The sequence below is a fragment of the Dasypus novemcinctus genome, chromosome 3 (assembly GCF_030445035.2).
Source record: "Dasypus novemcinctus isolate mDasNov1 chromosome 3, mDasNov1.1.hap2, whole genome shotgun sequence".
Classification (NCBI taxonomy): domain Eukaryota; kingdom Metazoa; phylum Chordata; class Mammalia; order Cingulata; family Dasypodidae; genus Dasypus; species Dasypus novemcinctus.
The window spans coordinates 105,586,133-105,609,476 of record NC_080675.1 but is presented as its reverse complement, the minus strand read 5'-3'; the positions used below and the strand labels follow the sequence as shown (position 1 = coordinate 105,609,476).

Below are 23,344 nucleotides of genomic sequence, written 5' to 3'. Positions count from 1 at the left end.
GACTAGTGCCTGAGGAAGCAGGTTTACTGAGCTATGTGCTTTTAGCATCTCTGCTTTCGGAGGTGTGGCTTGATGTGAGATTTCTTAACTTGTTTGAAGGCAGTTTATAGCTATAACATATTTACTATTATACATTAAGGTGCTTGTATTATTATACATTTTTTCTGCGTGCCAATCATATTTCCTCAGGAGGCATTTGGAAAGTAAATAAATCAGTTTTTAATATTCTTAAGGTATCATATTCACTTCTAGAACCTCAAAATTAGATAGATATTAAAAGATCATAGTGCCCAGACACCCATGCAATGTGTAGTATATTATGTATTGATTTACATTTGCTATCCTTGCCATTATCAGATTTGGCAAGCTTGTCTTATGTATTTTTATCCAGGTTTTATTTTAAAACAATAATAATAATAATAACTGATATTCATTGAGTGCGTATTGTTACCAGACTCTATTCTAAGTACTTTGCAAATATTAACGCATTTATCCTTATAACAACCCTATGAGGTAGTCAGTGTTATTATTCTTATTGTTTAGATGAGGAAACTGAGGTATAAAGAGGTTAAGCAACGTGCTCAGGATGCTTCCTAGTAATTAAGAGGCAAAGTCAGGTAATAAATCTTGGCTCTCTGCTTATCCGGTACCCTTCTTAAATAGACAGCATCTATTGCATTCTAGAACTCTCTTAGCCAGCACACTTCATATGATTATTTCTCCTGTTATGAATTCACCCAAGTTGGTTTTATGCTTCAAAAAAAATAAACAATGATTCTCTTATAGAGTAATTAATTTTTTTCAAAGTGCTTATATCTATTTTTATTCAAAATGTTATAACTCCTTTATTATTAAATATAACACAGAAAAGGGCATAAAACAGTAATGGATGGTGAACACCTGTGAACTACCACGTAGGTCAAAAAAACACATAAGATTGCTAGCATCCCAGAAGCTCCCTGCTGTCCCCTTTCTTTACTGTTTTATTACGTAAAAGTTAGTCAGCCAAGGGGGTGCTGATGCAAAATACCAGAAATTGGTTGGTTTTTATAAAAGGTGTTTCTTTGGGGTAGAAGCTTACAATTACCAGGCCATAAAGTACATGTTACTTCCCTCACCAAAGTTGTTTCCATGTGTTGGAGCAAGATGGCTGCTGACATCTGCCAGGGTGTGGGCTTTCTGGGTTCCTCTCTTCCCGGGGCTTGCTTTTCTTTGGGCTCAGGGTTCCTCTCTTCCCAGGCCTTTCTTTTCTCCAGGTTCAGGGTTCCTCTCTTCCCAGGGCTTACTTCTTTTTCCTCAAAACCAGGCTCTTCTGTGTGCTTAATTCCCAGGGCTCCAGCTCAATACTCCAGCATCAAAACTCCAACTCTATTTCTTTGGGCTCAGGGTTCCTTTCTTCCCAGGCCTTTCTTTTCTCCAGGTTCAGGGTTCCTCTCTTCCCAGGGCTTACTTCTTTTTCCTCAAAACCAAGCTCTTCTGTGTGCTTACTTCCCAGGGCTCCAGCTCAATACTCCAGCATCAAAACTCCAACTCTATCCTTTGCTATGTCTTTTATCTGTGAATCTCCACCCACCAAGGGGCAGGACTCAACACCTTACTAACATGGCCCAATCAAAGCCCTAATCATAATTTAATCATGCCCAGGTACAGACCAGTTTACAAACATAATCCAATATATATTTTTGGAATTCATGAACCATATCAAACTGCTACAACATGCAAACACAAACACCATAGTTTAATTTTGCTTGTTTTTAAACTTTAAATAAATGAAATCACAGGGCATGTATTCTTTTGTGGTTGGTGGCTTTTGTTTATTTAACACTAAATATGAAAGTAGGTTGTTCAAGAATTCACAATGTCAGGACCCTTGTCAGCCTTCAACAATTTTGGCTTTCCATACGTGATTGCCAGGTAGCTGCCATAGTTTCAGACCTCATGTTTTCAGTGTTTTCATATAACCACATCCCAAGAGAGGAGGCAGGGGTCAATAACAGCAGCAAAACAACTCCTTTTTGCATATCCCTTCCTTCTCTTTTTTTCTTATTAAATTTAATGATCCAGTTATTGGACTGATTTTATTATACATGTAATACATTATCCAGCTTTGGGAGGATTTAATGAAATGTATATTAAATCTTTGGCATGATGTCTGGCATAAAGCGAGCTCTTAGTAATTGATAACTTAAAAAAATAACCATCCAGAAATCCTTTAAAATGTGTACATTTGTCATCATTACTATTACATTTAGCTTTTCATACTTTTAAAGTTCTTCTGGAATGATATTGAATCCCTAGACCTATTTTTTATATCTGATATATACGCTTTTAGCTAAGCTCTTTACTGTCTGTCTCAGAGAGTTCATTGGCAGAAGCATACAACTCCAGATTTAGTGAAGGCAACCAAGATTGCTAGAAGAGAAATGGAGTGTTTTTAAGAGTGTGCCTGCTTTATCTTGACCTACCAAGACTTTGTCCAGTAATCCAAAAAAAATTTAGATTAGGAAACTGAGTCCCAGAATATTTAAAAGACTTTGCTGAAGTAAAACTGAGTCAAAACTAGAATCCTGTGCTTCCATCTCACAAGCCAGGATTTTCTCTCATTTATCATGGGTCCTATTGTGGCTGAAGAAACTCTGTATTTTAAAAAGCACAGTAATCATATTTGGTTAGAATTCTTAGACTCTCATAAAATCTCCCTCAAAGAGTATAAGCGCACATTAATCCTTTTTTTTTTTTACATTAACCTTTAAGAGTAAATTATTGAGGATAAAAAATGTATAATAATGCAAGTACCTTAATGTATAATAGTAAATATGTTATAGCTATTTAAACTGCCTACCATTACAACCTTCAAACAAGTTTACACTTTGGCAGTGTTCTAACTTTCTGCTTTTACATAGTCAAAACAAAACAAAAAACAACTTTCTTTCATTCTCATTAAAGTTCTGTGTGACATTGCTCAGTGAAACTATTTAAGAGATCAGAAATCAGTTGGAATAGGATTTTGACAGTATAACGGTCTCCTGGGGTAGTATAAGTTCATAATGCCTGCACATTTAAGTTTTAAAGCTGGTGATTATTATCTAGTGGCAGTGCTCCAGTGTGGCTAATTTATTTCCAGTATGCAAAATGATAATACTAAATTAGTAGTCTCTTGAACCTGTCTTTGGAGAGCTACCTCATGATGCGAATATAAGCAGTGTTTATTTGTATAGAACAAAGTGTTTCTATTAGAGAGAGTATAAGAAAGATAAATATCTGATATTTCCTCCATGAATTTCTAATATTTTATACTTAATATTGTGACTAAGGAGCATGTAAAAAGTCTGAGTCCCACATTTATAAAATACATTCATGTGTCCAATGTGTTTTTAGGAGGGCATGACTCTTCAGTAGAATGTTTATATTTGAATATTAAATGAAAGTGTTGGCCAGTGCTTAATAAATTCAGACAGGCTAGCTTTTGGCAATTGTAATCCAACATTATGAGTATTGATGAACACTTGTTTCTTAACTGAAATTATTTTGGCTTATTAATCTATGTATTTGTTTCCCCAGTATGTAATGGAGCTGATTATATCTGTTACATAGATAGTACCTTATTTTGTTAGGTTTCTATGACAAATAACCATGCAATGGGTTGGCTTAAACAGTTGGAATTTATTGGCTTACAGTTTTGGAGGCTAGAAGGCTTGCTTCTTGGAGTCTGTAGTGTTCTGGTGCTGGCTTGCTGCAATCTTTGGAGTTCCTTGGCTTGCCTCTCTGTTACATGCTGATGTCTTCTCCTTTCTCTTCTGGTTTCTGCCGTCTTTTGGCTTCTTCCTGATACCTTCTCTGGCCCTGGCTTCTGTTTTTTTTTTCTCTTTATAGTGACTGTATTAGTCAGTTAAAGGGGTGCTGATGCAAAGTACGAGAAATTGGTTGGTTTTTGTAAAGGGTGGACCCTAAAGAGTCCAACTCAGGGTACCATTAAGAGGTACTTTCTCACCCAGAGTCTCTTGCCACATGTTGATGCAAGACGGTGGGCACTGTCTACAAGGGTTCAGTTTTCCTTTTCCTTCCAAGGTTCTGTGGTCTCAGCTTCTTCCAGTATCAGCCGTAGGCTGGGATAAGTCTCATTTCTTTCCTGGGACTGGTTTCTCTTTGGTCTCTGCTGCTCTGTTCTCTCCACAGGGCCAGCTGTAAAATGTCAGATGAACTACTTGTCTCTCTTCCCAGGCCCTCTGCCTTGTTTAATGGAGTCTTCTGTTTTTCCTCACGTATCTGCTTCTCTGTGTGTTTACTTCCTGGGCTCCAGGATGAAAACTAACTTTCTCCTCTGCCATGTCGTTTTCTTTTTGAGTCCCAGCCGTCCAAGGGGACAGGGACTCAGTGTCCTGCTGATGTGGTCCAATTAAAGCCTTAATCATTATTTCTTCAAGTAAAAGTGAAACCTCTGAATTCAGTCCAATCTAATATGTCCAGAGGAGCAGACCAGTTCACAAAAATAATCTAGTATCTATTTTTGGAATTCATAAACAATATCAAACTGCTACAGTGACTCTAGTAATCCAGATTAAGGCCTACCTTGCTTCATTTGGTCACACCTTAATTAAGAATAACATCTTCACAGGGTCCCATTTAAAATGGGTTCACACCCACAAGGATGTGATTGAGATTTCACCAAAGCAAATTTTCTTGGATAGTTTTTAAAAATAAGGTAAATCTCCCTGAAACAAAATAATACCAACATAAAAAAACTAAAGTAAAATTAGCTTTTTGTCAGTGCATATTAAAATATGATTTTTCTGATATGTGAATTAATACTAAAACAAAGGATTTTAAACTGCATTTACCTTAATAATGTTAACATATTCTATTAAAATAATATAATTATTTATTTCTGTTTTTTGTATTTTTAGGTTTGCCATCAGAAAAATAATGCTTCTGGAATTTAGGTGAGTTAAAAGACTTCACTTTGATAAAGTTAAAGATATTGTGCTTTAATTCTTAGCTGAGTTTTCTGTATATTTCTGTGAGTGGTTAAGAAAATAGTTCTATATTTGTGAAGATTTTTATTTTTGTGATTGGCTTATTTTGGAGTAGGTGTATAATAACCTTTGTTTTTAAAGATGATTCCACATTGTTTGTATAACTTGTATTTTGAGTTGTTTCTCACTAGGTAAGATAATATGTGCTGAGCAGTTCGTAAACTCTTGCTAGGTTCCTCTGGGAATCAGTGGCAGTAATTTGAAGTGCCATTTTTAATCTCTGCCAAGCTAGGCTTTAATTTTGAAATTACTCAGGCAGTCTTATTTTAACCTAGCAACTGATACCATAGATATTTCAAACAGAAGATAGTGTTTGTACAATTTTTATATTATGAAGGGAAGTGTTTGTTTACAACCAGGTGTGCCCAGTAGGCTTAAAATAAAAGCTAGAGTTATTGTTGAGATAGTAGTATTTACCATTTTTTGAACATTTGCATTGTGCTAGAGGCATTTTACTTAAAGAACACTTATAGCAACCCTGCAAAAGAAGTATATCCTCTCCATTTAATAGACGAGGAGACTGAGATCAGAGAGGTTAAGTAATTTGCTCAAAATACAATTAAACACTTGGCAGAGCTGAGATGCCAGTGTCTGATCCGGTGCTCATGATGTTTCTGCCTCTCCACGCTGCCTTGAAATATGGTTTGCACCTGCGATCAGAGCCTCTGTTTTTGTTTTGTTTTGTTTTTAAACAAATCAATTGTATTAATACATATTAATAAAGGATACAATCCATAATCCATACAAAGTGTACAATCAACAGTATTTGGAATGATTACATAGTTGTGCATTCATCAGTTCAATTGTTATTAGAGTATTTTCATGATTACAGTAAAAATAATAATAAAAATCATAAAACAGATAAAAACTCATCACCTCTCAGTCTCTTTCTGCTTCCCCTGCCATATACAGCTACTTTTCTGTTTTTGTTTCTCTAGTTTATTTCTATTATTTATATTTTGTATAGATGAAGGTAAGCAGTATATAGTACTTTGTGTCTATGTCTAGTTTCTTTTGCTTAGTATATGTCTTTTTTTTTTAACTCTTACTGGAAGATTAAGATATTATTATATACTGCTGTCCATAGTTTGCATTGGTAGTATTTTTGTCTAATATTAACATCTTGTAACATTAACATGCATTTGTTCAGTTTCAAAGAAAAACAGCCTTATATATGCAAAATTACCCATATTTATATTTCATATGTGGTTTCTCTATGCTATACAGTTCCGTGTTGCATTTTTAGCTTTCTTTCTAATAATATAAAGACTGAAGACTTTCCCTTTCAACCACTGTCATACCCATATTATAGCATTGCTTGTTACAAACACTATGTTGTGCTTTCACCTTTTCTATTCATTTCCAAAGATTAACACACATCCTTTTTACCTCAATTTTCCACTCTCTAACCTCATTTCACTCTATTTTCTGGTGACTCATGTTCAAGTTATTAATTCTATGAGATCACACAATATTTAGTTCATAATAGAGCAATCATATAGTATTTGGCCTTTTGTGTCTGGCTTGCTTCACTCAACATAATGCCCTCCAGGTTCATCCATGTTGTCATATGCTTTATAACTTCATTTCTTCTTAGAGATGTATAATATTCCATCATGTGTCTACACCACAGTTTACCCATTCATTGGTTGATGGACACCTGGGTTGTTTCCATCTTTTGGCAATTGTGAATAATGCTGCAGTAAACATAGGTGTGTAGATACCTATTTGTGTCACTGTTCTCAGTTTTTCTGGGTATATACTCAAGAGTGGTGTGGTCATTTGACTATCATGTGATGATAGTCAAATCTATATTCAAACAGTCCTCCACAGTGGCTGTACCATTCTACATTCCCACCAGCAACGAATAAGTATTCCTTTCTCTCCACATCTTCTCCAACACTTAAGAGTTCTCTGTCTTTTTAATAGTGGCCATTCTGATAGGTGTGAAATGTTATCTCATTGTAGCCTTGATTTAGATTTCCCTACTTGCTAGTGATGTTGAACATTTTTTCATGTGTTTTTTGCCATTTTTATTTTTTCTTTGGGCAAATGTCCATTTAAGTCTTAGGCCCATTTTTTAATCAGGTCACATGCCTTTTTATTGTTGAATTGTAGCATCTCTTTATATATCATGGATATTAAACGGTTATCAGATACGTGATTTCTAAATGTTTCCTCCCATTGAGTTAGCTGCCTTTTTATCCCTTTGACAAAGTCCTTTGAGGTGCAGAGGTGTTCAGTTTTTTTTTTAACAGATTTATTTATTTCTCTCCCCTCCCCCCCCCCGCCCTGCCCCAGTTGTCTCTTCTCTGTGTCCTTTTGCCGTGTGTTCTTTTTGTCCGCTTCTGTTGTTGTCAGCAGCACGCGAGTCTGTGTTTCTTTTTGTTGTGTCATCTTGCTGTGTCAGCTCTCCGTGTGTGTGGCACCATTCCTGGGCAAGCTGAGCTTTTTTCACACTGGGCAGCTCTCCTTATGGGCGCACTCCTTGCGCGTGGGGCTCCCCTACGCAGGGGACACCCCTGCGTGGCACGGCAATCCTCGCGCCCATCAGTACTGCACATGGGCCAGCTCCACATGGGTCAAGGAGGCCCGGGGTTTGAACCACGGACCTCCCATGTGGTAGACGGACGCCCTATCCACTGGGCCAAGTCCACTTCCAGAGGTGTTTAATTTTGAGGAGGTCCCATTTATCCATTATTTTTCTTTTCTTTTTTACTTGTGCTTTGGGTGTAAGGTCCAAGAAACCACTACCTACCACAAGACCTTGAAGATGTTTCCCTACATTTTCTTTTGGCAGTTTTATGGTCCTGGCTCTTATATTTAGGTCTTTGATCCATTTTGAGTTGATTCTTGTATAGGAAGTAAGATACAGGTCCTCTTTCATTCTGTTGGTTATAGCTGTCAAGTTCTCCCAGCACCATTTGTTGAAGAAACTGTTTTGTCTTATTAACATGGACTTGGTAGGTTTGTTGAAACCCGGTTGGCTCTAGAGGTGAGGGTTTACTTCTGGATTCTCAGTTCTATTCCGCTGTTGGATATGTCTGTCCTTATGCCAATACCATGCTGTTTGTGTGTGTGTGTGTGTGTGTGTGTGTGTATGTAACAGGAACACATTGCCCTATACTTGCCTTTCTTAGAATACTGTACAAAGGGAAAAAAATCCTTTTTACACTTTGCTTAGAAAGATTTCAAGATGAAATTTCCCTATGATTTAAGGCTAGGGGTATGAGGGACCAAGGAGCAGAAAACTGAGCTAATAACCCTCTTTTCCTTCTTCAGGCCCCTGGGAGAGGGCAAGGGAATCCACACCTTTTCAAAAGCAACACAGAAATCCTGGTTGGGCTGGGGAGGGGAGAAGGCTTCTTTCCAGGCCTGTACTCAGGCTCCTGGCCACTGCAGGCCACTCCTTGCTCCTGCCATTGCCTGGCTTGTGAAGGGGTTCTGTGTGTGCCACAATCCACAAACCCCTTAAAGAGTGGCTTCATCTTCCCACATGTGCGTGCCACACAAAAGATGCCCTGCCCCAATGTTAGACTGCATGAGGTTACGAGGAGAGGGGCTGAGGAAGGGACCCATGACCCATTATTTCTGCCCCAGCTTCCTCAGCTCCTCGTACCACCACTTTGTCAAACTGGACCTGTAAGCACAACAACTCACAGACCTTTCACCCAGCTCTACCTCCTCACACCAACCTAGCAGCTTCCAAGGCACAGCAGCATCCCTTCCCTATTATTACCACCATTCTGTGGGTAAGTTTACCCTCCAAGCCTGCTCCTTTCCCTGCCCGTATCCCAAATGATGAGGTTGGGCCTGGCTTTTGTCCCATCCCCTCCCTCCCTTTCACCATTCTGCTTCTGTGAGGTTACATTCTTTTAAACCTCAACTCACCATCCCTCCACATGCCCTCTGCCCCTACCCCACCATCAGAGCCAAGATAACAGCAGCCTAGCCTCCAAACCTTTGGGGTCATGCCTCTTCTTATCCTCCTCAACCCCAGCTAATCCCCACACTTAGACTGATCAGTGCTTAGCCATCACATACTTGCTGTCATACATATAAGCACATAGAGTGTCATCCTAAAGACTTAAGAAGTAAGGTGAAACAATTTAGAAGTTATACTGTCCCCTCTGCTTCACTTGCAGGAGTTAAAGTGCTTTGGCCACCTGAGGGTAAGCAAGTGAGTGGGTGGTTCCCCTGGTCTCCTTTCCCAACCTCCTTTCTGTGACTCCCTCAGGGAGTCAAAAGGCAAAAGGAAAAGAGCAAAAAAAAAAAATCAGAAGAATCAGTGCCCTGAGGTCCTACCCCAACCCCATTCTAAGCTATTCCAAGTCACCTACTGGGGGAAGCAAGGGATTAAACTAGGGCCCAGAGACCTAATCCCCATCTCTTATGGTGTCCAGAGGCTCCTGTTTTCAGCATCCAGCACAGGCCTTCTACCCCTCCTCTGCCATCCTGGGCAGGGAGAGGGACTGTACCCTCAGACCTTATTGATTCCATAAATCCGGACTCCATGGATCTGGGACAGCTTTGGGATGAGCACGCTCATCAAGGACATGGTGCTGAGGATGAAATGGATTTGGTCGTACTTGGTGTAGAAGCTGGTGAGAAAGTTCAGCATTTGATAGTAAAGAACTTTTAAGAGGTGGTGAACTGGACCCTGTAGTCCATCTATTCCCAGTGGGAAAGCAACCTTGCCTTCCCCTGGTCTGGGGTCTCAAAAGGTGTCCCCTTCACCGTGTACAAGAAGATGTATATGCCCATGTTGTGGATGAGGTTGGTGAGGGTCCAGACAACAGGGACACTCACAAAGGGGTTGCTGAGCAGCACCATGTGGAAAAGCCCGATGGCCAGCACATAGGAGAGCCAGATGCTGTGGCTGTTCATCACTCATGTGTTGGGGTTTACCTTGCTGTGTGCCATGCCCATGTTCATCCTGCCACCTCTCTCCGCTGCTGTTCATGTGAAGTCAGAGGTCGAGGACCTGGGAAGGGTGCCTGGGAGCAAGGAGGGGGCACCACTGCAGCTCCAGCAGCTGTAACAACCCACAGCAGTAGGCACCTTGTTGGCAGCTCCCATGAACAATACCATGCTGTTTTGACCACTGTAGTTTTGTAATATATTTCAAGGTCAGGCAGTGAAATTCCTCCCACATTGCCCTTCTATTTTAGAATGCTTTTGGCTTTCAGGTGCACTTTCCCTTCCAAATAAATTTGATCATTTCCTTTTCTATGTCTGTAAAGCAGACTGTTGGAATTTTGGTTAGTATTGCATTGGGTCTGTAAACAATTTGGGTAGGATTGATATCTTCACAATATTTAGTTTTCCAGTCCTTGAACATGGAATGTCTATCCGTTTGTTTAGGTCTTCACTGATTTCTTTTAGCATTGCTTTGTAGTTTTCTGAATATAGGTCCTGTACTTCTTTGTTAAATTGATTCCTAGGTGTTTGAGTCTTCTTGTTGTTATTGTAAATAGAATTTTTCCCTTGATTCTCTCTACAGATTGTTCAATAGTAGTGTACAGAAGCATTCCTGATTTTTTTTTATCCCCCCCCTTGTGGCTTTTTTGTGTGTCCATTCACTGTACGTTCTTCTGTGTGTGTATTTATTATTTTATTACTTATTTTTATTTCCCCTCCCCCCTTGTGGCTTGCTTGCTGTCTGCTCTCTCTGTCCATTCTCTGTGGGCTCTTCTGTGTCCTCACTTATCTCCCTTCTTTTTGTTGCATCACCTTGCTGAGTCAGCTCTCCGCAGCATCTGTGAGCTAGGTGGTACTCCGCAGCATGCGGGCAAGCCTGCCTTCACAAGGAGGCCCTGGGACGCGAACCGAGGGCTTCCCATATGGTAGATGGAAGCTCATCTGATTGAGCCACAGCCGCTTCCCAGCATTACTGATTTTTGTGTGTTGATCTGCTGGTCTTGTATCCGGCCACTTTGCTGAACTCGTTTATTAGCTCAAGTAGTTTTGTTGTAGACATTGCAGAATTTTCTAAATATGGGATCATGTCATCAGCAGATAGGATTTTACTCCCTCTTTTCCTACGTGGATGTCTTTTATTATTTTTTTCTTGTCTAATTGCTCTAGTTGTAACTTCTAGCTCAATGTTGAATAATAGTGGTGACTGTGGGCATTCTTGTCTTATTCCTGATTTTAGAGGGAAAGCTTTCACCCTCCCTCCATTGAGTACAATGTTGGCTAGGTTTTCGTATTGAAGAATTTCCCTTCTATTCCTATAATTTGAAGTGTTTTTATCAAGAAGGATGCTGGATTTTGTCAAATGCCTTTTTTTAGAAAAAAGATTTCTTTATTTTCCCCCACCCCCTCCTTGTTTGTGCTCATTGTCTGTTCATTTTGTGCTAATTTTCCTTTTAGTAGGCACTGGGAGCCAAACCTGTGATCTCCCATGTGGGAGGGAGGCACTTAATTGCCTCCAATAGTCTGCTGAATTGAGCCCCCTCTGTGCCCTGCTTTGTTGTGTCTCATTATGTTTCCCTCCTTGTGTCTCTTGTTGCATTATCTTGTTGTGTCAGCTCATCGTGTCAGCTCTCTGTCTTGCTTGTCCTCTTTAGGAGGCACCGGGAACCAAAGTTCGGGCCTCCCATGTGGTAGGTGGGAGCTCAATCACTTCAGCCACATCCACTTCCCTTGAATGCCTTTTCTGCATTGATTGAGGTTATCATGTGGTTATTTTCCTTCAATATGTTCTTGTGGTGTGTTATGTTGATTTTTTAATGTTGAACCTTGCATACTAGGAATAAATCCCACTTGGTTGTGGTGTATAAGTCTTTTGATAGGCTGTTGGATTTTATTTGGAAGTATTTTATTGAGAATTTTTATCTATGTTCATTAGAGAGATTGGTCAGGAATTTTCTTCTCTTAAAGTATCTTTATCTGGCTTAGGTTTTAGAGTGATATTGACTTCATAAAATGTGTTGGGTAATTCTCCCTCCTCTTCAAATTTTTGGAAGAGTTTAAACAGGATTGCTGTTAATTCTTAAAATGCTTAGTAAAATTCACCTGTGAAGCCATCAGGTCCTGGACTTTTCATTGTTGGGAGATTTTTGATGATTGATTTGATCTCTTTACATGTGATTGGTTTGTTAAGTTCTTGTATTTCTTGTATTGTCATTGTAGGCTGATTGTGCCTAGAAATTTGTCCATTTCATCTAGGTTGTCTAGTTTATTGGCAGTTTCTCATAATATCCTCTTATGATCCATTTTATTTTTGGGGGGTTAGTCGTTAATTCCCTCCTTTCATTTCTGATTTTATTTATTTGCATCCTCTCTCTTTTTTTCTTTATTAGTCTAGCTAAGGGTTTGTCAGTTTTGTTGATCTTTTCAAAGAACCAACTTTTTGTTTAGTTGATTTTCTTTGTTGTTTTTTTGTTCTCAATTTCATTAATTTCTGCACTAATCTTTATTATTTCTTTCCTTCTGCTTGCTTTGGGAATTGTTTGCTCTCCTTTTTCTAGTTTCTCCAGTTTTTTGGTTATATCTTTGATTTTAACTTTTTTTAATACAGGTGTTAGGGCTGTACATTTCCCTCAGCATTGTCTTTGCTGTATCTCATAAGATTCTATACATTGTAGTCTCATTTTCATTTATCTCAATATATTTACTAATGTCACTTGTAATCTCTTCTTGGACTCACTGTTTGTTTAGCAATGAGTTGTTTAGCCTTTACGCATTTGCGAATTTTCCCGTTTTCCTTCTATTATTGATTCCACTTTCATTTCATTATGATCTGAGAAGGTGCTTTGTATGATTTCAATGTTTTTATATTTATTGAGACCTGCCTTGTGACTTAACATATGGTTTATCCTGGAGAAAGATCCTTGAGCACTTGAGAAGAATGTGTAACCGACTGATTTGGGATGCAATGTTCTTTATATCTGTGTTAGGTATATCCTATTGTTAAAGTTCTCTGTTTCTTGTTGATCTTTTGTCTAGTTCTATTTAATGATGTGAGTGGTATGTTGAAGTCTCCCAGCTATTACTGTAGAGATGTCTGTTTCCCTTCAGTTTTGTCAGAGTTTTGCCTCGTGTATTTTGGGGGCATCCTGGTTAGGTGTATAGAAATTTATGACTATTCTTTCTTCTTGGTGGATTCTCTTTTATTAATATATAATGGCCTTATGTATCTCGTAAGTTTTTTGCATTTAAAGTCTGTTTGTTGGATATTAGTATAGCTACCCCTGCTCTTTTTTGGTTACTATTTGCATGGAGTATCTTTTTCCAACCTTTCACTTTCAGCCAGTTTGTAATCCTGGGTCTAACTTGAGTCTCTTGTAGGCAGCTGTATTAGTCAGGCAAAGGGGTGTTGATACAAAGTATCAGAAACCTGTTGGTATTTATTTGGGGGTAAAGGTTTATAGTTACAAGGCCCTAAAGAGTCCAACTCAAGGTACCATAAGAGGACTTTTTTAACAAAGTCAGCTGCCATGTGTTGAAGCAAGATGGCTGGCCATTTCTGTCTGGTCTCTTGGGCCTCTTGGGCCTTCTTCCTCTTAAGGCTCCCTGGGCCCTGCTTCTTCTGATCTCAGCTTTAGGCTGGCATAGGGCTTGTCTCTCAGGGCTTCCTAAATCAGTCTGGCATAGGGCTTGTTTCTTTCTAGGCCTTACCAGCTGTGCAGCCACTCTGTTTCCTGCTGCAAACTATCAGGTGAATGGCTCATATCTCCCCAGTGCCCCAGGATCAAACATAACAGAGCTATCTCCTCTTCTATGTGTCTTTTTGAGAGTTTGTCCCTTTATACCAGCCTACCAAGGGAGTGGGTACTCAACCCCGAGTCATGCACAACTGTCGTGGTCAGATCAAAACCCTAATCTTTACAGTAATTTAATCAAAGACATCTCAGGTGAATCTAATACTGTTAAAGGGGATCATACCCAGAGGAACAGACCAGTTTACAAACATAATCTTTTTTTCTTTTTTTGGAATTCATAAACAATCTCAAACTGCCACAGCATCATATGCTTGACTCATGTTTTTAAATTTCTGTCAAATGTGTGTATCTTTTGATTGGGGAGTTTAATCAATTCACATTCAATGATATTAATATAAAGGTGTTTTATTCTTTGGTTTTCTTATGCTGTGTCTTATTTTCATCTGTCTTTTTACTCTTTTGGCTATCCTTTCTACTGTTCTTGCCTTCTGCAGTCTCTTCCAATCCTCTCTCACCTGTCTTTTTTTTTTTCTTTTTTTCAGATTTATTTTATTTATTTCTCCCCACCCTCTCTTGTTTGCATTTGTTGTGTCTGTTGTGTGCTTGTCTTCATTTTTTAGAGGACGCCAGGAACCAAACCCGGGACCTCCCATGTAGGATGGAGGCACCTAATTGCTTGAGCCACTTCCACTCGCTGCTTCGTTGCATCTCTCATTGCATTGTTCCTCCTTGTGTCTCTTGTTGCATAATCTTGTTGCATCAGCTCACCACCCTAGCCCATTGCATCAGCTTGCTGTCTTGCTCTTCTTATTTTGGAGGCACTGGGAACTGAACCCAGGACCTCCCATTATGATCAATCACTGGGGCCACGTCCGCTTCTCCAGTCTTTTTCTTTTGGGATGTAAGGCTCCCTTTAATATTGCCTATAAAGCCTGATTCTTTTTTGCAAACTCTCTTAGTTTCTGTTTGTGAACATTTTAACTCACCTTCATATTTGAAGGACAGTTTTGCTGGATAAAGAATTCTCAGCTAACAAATTTCTCTTTTTCATTATCTTAATGTCCTTGTCTTCTTACCTCTGGTTTCTGATGAGATATCCACATTGAGTCTTACTGGGTGACCCTTTTATGTAATGGTTTATTTCTCCCTTGCTGTTCTCACAATTTTTTCTTCATCTTTGACATTTTACGTTATGTGTAGTCTGTGCCTCAGATTAGTTCTATTCAGATTTATTCTGATGGGCTATGCTACACTTCTTGTACTGTAAGTTCATTTCTTTCTTGAGAGTTGGGAAATTTTCAGCCGCTATTTCCTTGAATACTCTTTCTGCCCCCTTTCCTTTCTCTTTTCCTTCTGGAATTCCCATGACATGAATGTTTTTGTGCTTCATTTCTTCATTCAACTCCCTGAGCCCTTACTCAATTTTTTCCCCTTTCTTTTCTCTCTGTTCTTCTCTCTTCAATTTCAGCTATTCTGTCTTGTCAATTATTTTTTTCTCTGTTATTTTGACTGCTGTTGTATTCCTTTAATGTGTTTTCCCCCCTGCCTATTGTGCCTTTCATTCCCATAAGCTCTGTTATTTTTCTCTTCAGGTTTTCAAATTCTTCTTTGTGATTACCCAGTGTCTTCTTGATGTTCTGTGTCCCTCTTTCTCCCATTCCTGGAAGGTACACCTCTCCAGCCTATCCATAGCCACCAGCCAGAGACTATAGAATTTAAAGCTGTCTCCTCCAAGGATAGGGGGAAGGGAGTTTGCAGCTTCTACTTATAGCCTTCCTGTGGAGATTCTTTTCCTATGCCACTCTCTCTTCTGGGTGGTGTCCAGCCTTCCCTTGGTGCCTAAAGCTTAGGACATTTTTTTCTACGTTGTTTTTGCCCATCCTCTAGCTATTTTTCTGGGGGAGGAGTGAGTCCTGTGTCTTGCTAATGGGCCATCTTCCCATCTTCATTTTCAGATCCATTTTCATTTTCAGAGCTTCTGTTTTAACAACTGTCAGTCTCTGTACACTGATTTGACTATCACAAAAATGGCATGAAGTATAGAGGAGACATTCACATTCATAGTTATAAAGTAACATTCATAGTTATGAAGTAACTAGTAAGTTGAGTGCCTACCTACACTGAGAACTGTGTTAATATACTTGCAGTAACTTCAATAATTTCACATACCAACATACCATACAATTCTAATTCTAACTACCCAAAGTTAGGTAGACTCCACAGGTTAGTGGCGTATTCCATTGTTGTAGAGGAGTCATTTCTTCCCTCTCTGTCTTCACTTCAGACACCAGTTGCAAGTACAGTTCTCAGTACCACCCTTACTTCTAACTAACTGGCTACAAATTCTGGGGTTCCCATCATCCCCTCAAGTTTGATAATTCATTAAAATGATCCATAGAACTTGGGAAAGTACCATACTTAAAATTATAGTTTTATTAGAATGAAAAGAATACAAGTAAGGAGAGACACATAGGGTAAGGTTTGTAAGTGTCTCAAATGCAAGCTTCCATGTCCTCTTTTGGAGGCAGTTAGCATCATCCTCCTGGCACATTTATCAGTCATAAAAGCTCTGCTTGAGTTTTGGTGTCTAGAGTTTTTTGTGGTTTCATTACATGGAGGTGTAATTGTTAAAATCAGTGCCTATGTGGTTGAACTCAGTTTTATCAGGCTAATAAATAGGGCTCAGAACCCTAATCCTGAGTCTTTTTAGTATGAGCTATTCAGTTGTGCTTTGGGGCCCACCATAAATAACAAAAGACACTACTATCACAGAAAATGTTTCCCAGGAACTAAGATCCGCTGATTTCTTTATTATATAACACTTTAAGTATGTGATCTCACTTAATCCTCACAATATCCCAGGTAAGATCGCCTTTATTTTATAGATGAGAAAACTGAGAGTAGAAATTGGGTCCTCTGGTCCACAGGTTAGGGTTAGGGCTAGGTAAATATGCCCTTTCCACCTTTTCATGCCTTCTCTCAAAAAGACAGATAAGAATCAAAAAGGCACTTATATAAGATTGAGATAAAACAGGAATTCTAGAGTCCTGGAAAATATCATAAACCAGGAAAGTTCTTGGAACTGAAGATGAAAGTAACTGAACAGATTCAAGGTATCAATGCCAGTGATTTTTTTTTAAAGATATATTTTTAATTTATTTCTCTCTCTTCTCCCCTCACCCCCAGTTTTCTGCTCTCTGTGTCCATTCTCTGTGTGTTCTTCTGTGTCCTCTTGAATTCTTGTCAGTGGCACCAGGAATCTGTGTCTCTTTTTGTTGCGTCATCTTGCTCATCTTGCTGTGTCAGCTCTCCGTGTGTGCAGTGCCATTCCTGGGCAGGCTGCACTTTTTTTGCACTGGGCGGCTCTCCTTATGGGGTGACTCCTTGTGCGTGGGGCACCTCTATGTGGGGGACACCCCTGCATGGCATAGCACTCCTTGACGCATCAAGACTGTGCATGGGCCAGCTCATCACACAGGTCAAGAGGCCTTGGGTTTGAACCTTGGACCTCCCATGTGGTAGGCTGACACCCTATCCGTTGGGCCAAATCTGCTTCCCAGATTAAAAAAAATTTTTCTTTTAATTTTAAGGAGGGACTGGGGATTGAACCCAGGACCTCATACATGGGAAGCAGGCACTCAACCACTGAACTACACCCCCTCCCATCAGTGAAGATTTTTTAAAAAATATTTTTTATTGAAGTATGTCATTCATTCATGAACATACAAAAACAGAAGTATATAATAAAAGCTGTGAGATTACAAAATAAGCATCCGTAACATCATACAGGGGTCCCATACGTCACCCCTCCACCAACACTTTGCATTATTGTGAAGCTTGTGTTATAAACTATGCAAGAGCATTGTCAAAATATTACTACTAACTATAGTCCATATCATACATTTGGTGTATTTTACCACAACTCAACCTATATTTTTTAACAAATCCATTTTTTAATACATATTAGTAAAGTATAGAATTTATCCAAAGTATACCCATGTGGTAGATGGACTCCCTAACCACTGGGCCAAATCCACTTCCCCAGGTTAGATTGGTATTTGGTAAAATCACACAGCTGTGCATTCATCACTTCAATCATTATTAAAGCATTTTCATTATTTCAGTAATAAAAATAATAAACAAATACACACAAACAAACAAGGAAATTCCTCCTTTCTTAATCTCTCTGTTTCCCCTGCTGTACGTAGTACTATTTCTGGCTATTTCACAATTATTTATTTGTTTATTAAACAGTTCTATTGAGATAGTCACATATACCATATGATATATTCAAAGTGTATAATCAATGGCTTTTTTTTTAGTCCTTAAAAAGACCTTTATTGTAAAATTGTAAAATAAATAGAAAAATAGATTAAAAGAAATTACAAACTTGAAAAGAGTGCAAGGCCAGGTTAGATTTTTTTTTTTTAAGATTATTTATGTATTTTTTTATTTCTCTCCCTTCCCCCCCCCCCCAAGTTGTCTGTTCTCTGTGTCTATTTGCTGCATGTTCTTCTTTGTCCACTTCTGTTGTTGTCAGCGGCATGGAAATCTGTGTCTCATTTTGTTGCATCATCTTGTTGTGTCAACTCTCCGTGTGTGCGGCACCATTCCTGGGCAGGCTACACTTTCTTTCGCGCTGGGCAGCTCTTCTTACGGGGCACACTCCTTGCGCGTGGGGCTCCCTATGCGGGGACACCGATGTGTGGCATGGCACTCCTTGTGCGCATCAGCCCTGCGCATGGGCCAGTTCCACACGGGTCAAGGAGGCCTGGGGACCTCCCATGTGGTAGATGGACGCCCTAACCACTGGGCCAAATCCACTTCCCCAGGTTAGATTTAATATAACCAATTATAAGAAATAGATAGTATATCAACAAACATTTATAAATGTAAATATTAAGTAATAACTCTAATATAATAGAAATTACTCAAAACATAATTGTGATTTTTATATTACAGCTCTATTGGACATAATAATCTCTAAGAATGAAATGAATTATTGGTTTAGTTATTTAATTTCCATTTGGGCCAAAATTCTTTCTAGATAATCAAATTCCTATTTGGGAATTCTTTACCTCTTACTGGAATGGATTACAGCAGATAACAGTATGCCAACTCATAATTTCATGAGGCAGAAAAACTCAAAATCTTTTTCAACAGTAGTCACGGTAAATCATTATTGCTCCAGATGGATTATTTTAATTAATGAGTATGCATAAGAAAGGGTTAAAAAAAATGAAGTATCCAAAAATATATCTCTTCTTCAGACCTCCTCAATTAAAAGCAAGTGTTTATTTTGATGAAGAAACTTACAGAATACTGATCACTGGAGCAGTTTGCTAGTTGCACTAATTATTGTTCATATGCTATAATACTGTTATTTTACATTTATCTGGTCTACTTTTTTGCTTACTTTTGCATGGAATACCTTTTTTCCAACCTTTTGCTTTTAACCTGGTTTTGTCCTTACGTCTGAGATGGGGCTCTTGTAGACAACATATAGATGGCTCATATTTTTTTATTCATTCTACCAGCATATGTCTTTTGATTGGGGAGTTCAGTCCATTAACATTTAGTATTGTTACTGTAAAGGCATTACTTATCGCATCCATTTTGTCCTTCGGTTTTCTGTTGTCATACTATTCTGTTGTCTGTCTTCTTATCCTTTAGTTTACCCTTCCTTATAAACTTGATTTCAAAACATTTCTCCAAATCTCTCACCCTTGTTTTTTCCTTTCAGGTTGCAGCACCTCAGTTAGTATCTTTTGTAAATCTGGTCTTTTGGTAACACATTCTATCAGTTTTTCTCTGTGAAGACTTTGAACTCACCCTTATTTTTGAAGGACAGCTTTGCCAGATACAGAATTTTTGGTTGGCAGTTTTTCTCATTAAGTACCTTAAATACATCAGAACACTTTCTTCTCTTCTCCATGGTTTCTTTGAGAGGTTGGCACTTAATCTTATCGCGTTTCCCTTGTATATGATGCTTTGCTTTTCTCTTGCTGCTTTCAGAATCCTGTCTTTATCTCTGATACTTGTCATTCTGAATAGTATATGTCTTGGGGTAGGTCTGTTCCTATTTATACTGTTCGGGGTACATTGTCCTTGCATATTAATATTTATGTCCTTCATAAGGGTTGGGAAATTTTCAGTCATTATTTCCTCAAATATTCTTTCTGCCCCCTTTCCATTCTCCTCTTCTGGGATACCAATAATGTGGTTGGTTGTGTGTTTCGCATTGTCAGTCAATTTCCTGAGACTGTTCGATTTTTCCCATTTTCTTCTCTTTCTGTTTTTCCTTGCTTTTCCAAATCAGATATTCTGCCTTCGAAGTTAACTAATTCTGTCTTCACACAGTTCAGATATGCTCCTATGTGCCTCTAATGTATTTTTAATCTCATCCATCAAGTCTTTCATTCCCATAAGGTCTCTTATTTCACTTTGCAAGCTTTCAAATTGTTCTTTATGCTCTCCCAGTGTCTTAATATCCTTTACTTCTTTAGTCATATTTTCTATAAATTCTTTGAAGTGATTTATGAGAGTTGTATGACTGTTACTAATTAATTGTCTTAAATCCTGTAAGTCTTCAGGATATTTGGTTTGTTCTTTTGGCTGGACCAACTAGCTTGTAGTTTTTTGCTCATGTTTAGGCATTTGAATATATTGGTGAAGTTCTCTGATGGCCAATTTCTCTCTCTTGTTTTATTTTTTTTTCAAGCTTTTCTTTGATATTTGGTTCCGCTTATTCTCAGTTTTTAAAATTCCCCAGCTTAAGTTTTCAAAATTGGTCCAGGGACTTACTAAGTTAGTGGCGCGCAGATTTTCTCCCAGGTTTGGATACAGAGTGGGAGTTTTTGTCTGTGCAATTTCCGGGCCAGCCAGCAGATGGCACTTGTTAGCACACCTTTCCACTGAGGTTTTTCAGTCTTGGCTTTCCTTTGTTCCTGTGTTAAATCTCCGGAGTGGAGATTTGGAGTGGGCTTTGCTGGATGAATTTGCTGAAGTAAGCCACCCTAACCTCCCCTCCCTTTTCCCTTGAAACAGGTGAAAAGAAGGAAGATGTCTGTTTCCTTCAGCTGGCTACAACAAGCCAGGGGTTTTATTCCAGGTTATTATTTTGGGCTTGGGATAGGGGAACCCTTCCCAGCTGCCATCAGGGCTTGGTACTGTGCTTTGTCTCTCTGTCATTTCATCTTCTTCGTCTCTCTGTCCCTCACCCTCTTGAGTTACGTACCACTGTCCTGGTCTGCTCACCCCCAAAGCAGGTCCCTCAAACAGCTTTTGCCACTTTCTCTGTTGTTTTTGTGAGAGCATTCTTCTCTGCGTGTTAGTCTTTCACCATCTTCCTACAATCACAGTATTACTGCTTTATTACTTTACATTTAGATTGTTAATATCCCTAATTGCAAAAAAAAAAAAATTTACTTTTAAATTTGACTGTAACACGTAAATACTGAAAGTACCAACAAATTCAACCAGGAAAACACCATTTCCTGTTCCAATATCAAGCATGGCGACACCCAGTGGGATCTTGTGTTTTTCCATTCACCTTATTAATTAGGTTATAATCTCTTTTCCAAACCAGGTTTCTCCTGTATTTCTGTATTCTTGGAAAGTTTGCAGTCCTCTCTCATAAACAGTATTCCTATGCTCTCAGGTCCCCAGCACCAATGGGGCGAAGCCAACCTCTCTGGTACTGCCTTTGCAGGACCACACTGCTGGCCCAGCCAGACCATCATCATTTCCCTGAGGATTTTAATAACTGAAAAAAAAAGGGAACTTCTTTGTGATTTCTGTTTGACAATGCTGTTTTCTTTGTGCCAGCCCCAAGACTTAACTTAGTCTAAAGTTGGTAGTAGAGACAACTCATGGTTTCTGAGTAGAATGGAAAGTGAGATGGCATGGAAAAAGGTGGTTGGGTACAGGAGACTGAACTGAAAAAGAAAAGAGTTTTTTTGTTCTTTGTTTTTTTGATGAAAGTCATCGGAAGGAGATATTATTATCTAAATTACATTTTCTGCAATTGCCTGAAATAGGATTGGGTATTATTGAAAAAATCCTTGAGTTTGGAGAAAAGACATGTATTTGAAGTCAGAATCACAATTGTATCATATTGAGCAAGTCATTGACTCTAACTACCTCAATTTTCTCCCCTGTAAACTTGAAAGAATTGGTTTGGAGTTTGCTGTATAGTCAGATAACACCCAAGACAAGATTTTATTTATTAAAACTTGTGGCAAGCCAGTGATATTCCTGGGGTATCTGGGAGAAACAAATATGAAAATATTCTGGATGGATATATATTCCAGCTATTCTGCAAATAATTCCTATAACCTGGTGAAAGTGAGTTCACGCTCCCAAATTATAGAGCACATTAGGGTGGTAATCCTCTATAGGCAAGAGTCAGTTGAAAAATCCCCCTCAAGAACTTTAGATTAGATAATTAAATAATTGGTATATATTGGCAAATCATTATGTTTAAAATTATTATAAACATAAGAGAAGAAAGTGAGTATTTGAATAAGGAATAAGACACAAAGAAGGACAAATCTGAAAAAAAAATTTAGTCATTGAAGTTTAAAAACAATGTACAAATTAAATAGCCGATTAGATAAAACTGAAGAGAGAATTGTGAACTTGAATTTAGAACTGAAGGAATTAATCAAAGATACCAAAGAAAAATAAAGATGAGAAGTATGAAAGAAAGATTAAGGGATATGGAGGCTAGAATGAAAAGTTCCAGTGGGAGTTCCAAAAGAGATATAGAGAAAAAGGAAGTTAGGCAGTTTAGAAGAGATAATGAATGGTCAAGAATTTTCTAGAATTGATGAAACACTTGACTCTTTTAAAAAAGCTAGTACAGAGGGAAAAAAATCACTATCAACCTAGAAGTTTATACCTAGCTGTACTGTCATGAAATGAAGAATTTCATACAAATATTGATTAGTACTACCAAATTGTTGCTGACAGAAGTTCTTAAGGATCTTATTCAGGAAGAAGCTTTGTGGATTTTATTTATAAAGAATTCTCTAGAGCCTTTGACTATTATTTTGGCCAAAATCTTATTTATGTAGTTTCCTAGGTTGCTGTACATTAAGTAAGATAGATTGTTAAAGACAGACCCATAGGAATACCATCAGAGCAGACCTTGAAACATAAGAGGAAATATAAAAACTATAGCACTGTTGCAGAATATAAAATGCTTACTGGTGTGTGTATCTGTGTGTATGTGTGTGAGAGAGAGAGAGGGAGTGAAATTATGCATATGGAGTATTTAGCATGGGAATAAAAAGTCCTGCCTTTTCAATTAGCATGTAATATTTTACAATCTACATTATTAATTAATGTTCATAACTATGACAAATCATAAGAAATGACAATAGTTTTATTTCGGAAATCAGAAATACTTAAATTTGTTTAGGAATATTTTCACCAAAAATCTTAATATAAGAATATTAACAACTGAGTAGAAAATGTCAGTCTTAAAAATTGACTTAGGTTGAATACCTTCTAATTTAAGTATTACAGAGCTTCTTTCTTAGTTTATGAAGTTATTTGGTCCTGATTCAAGTTAGCGTTAATGTATCAGGTACATTTATCTATGAAAGTGCCATCACACCATTTTGTTTTTGAGCTGTT

General features: G+C 38.3%; 1 protein-coding gene across 1 annotated transcript in view; it reads left to right on the top strand.

The window, feature by feature from the left end:
• The window catches only part of AQR (aquarius intron-binding spliceosomal factor), a 163,023-nt gene that overhangs the window by 22,003 nt on the left and 117,676 nt on the right, over positions 1-23,344 (top strand). The window contains exon 4 of the mRNA XM_058293866.2: positions 4,905-4,940. Coding sequence (XP_058149849.1) covers positions 4,905-4,940 — 36 coding nt within the window. The remainder of the gene's footprint in view (positions 1-4,904; positions 4,941-23,344) is intronic.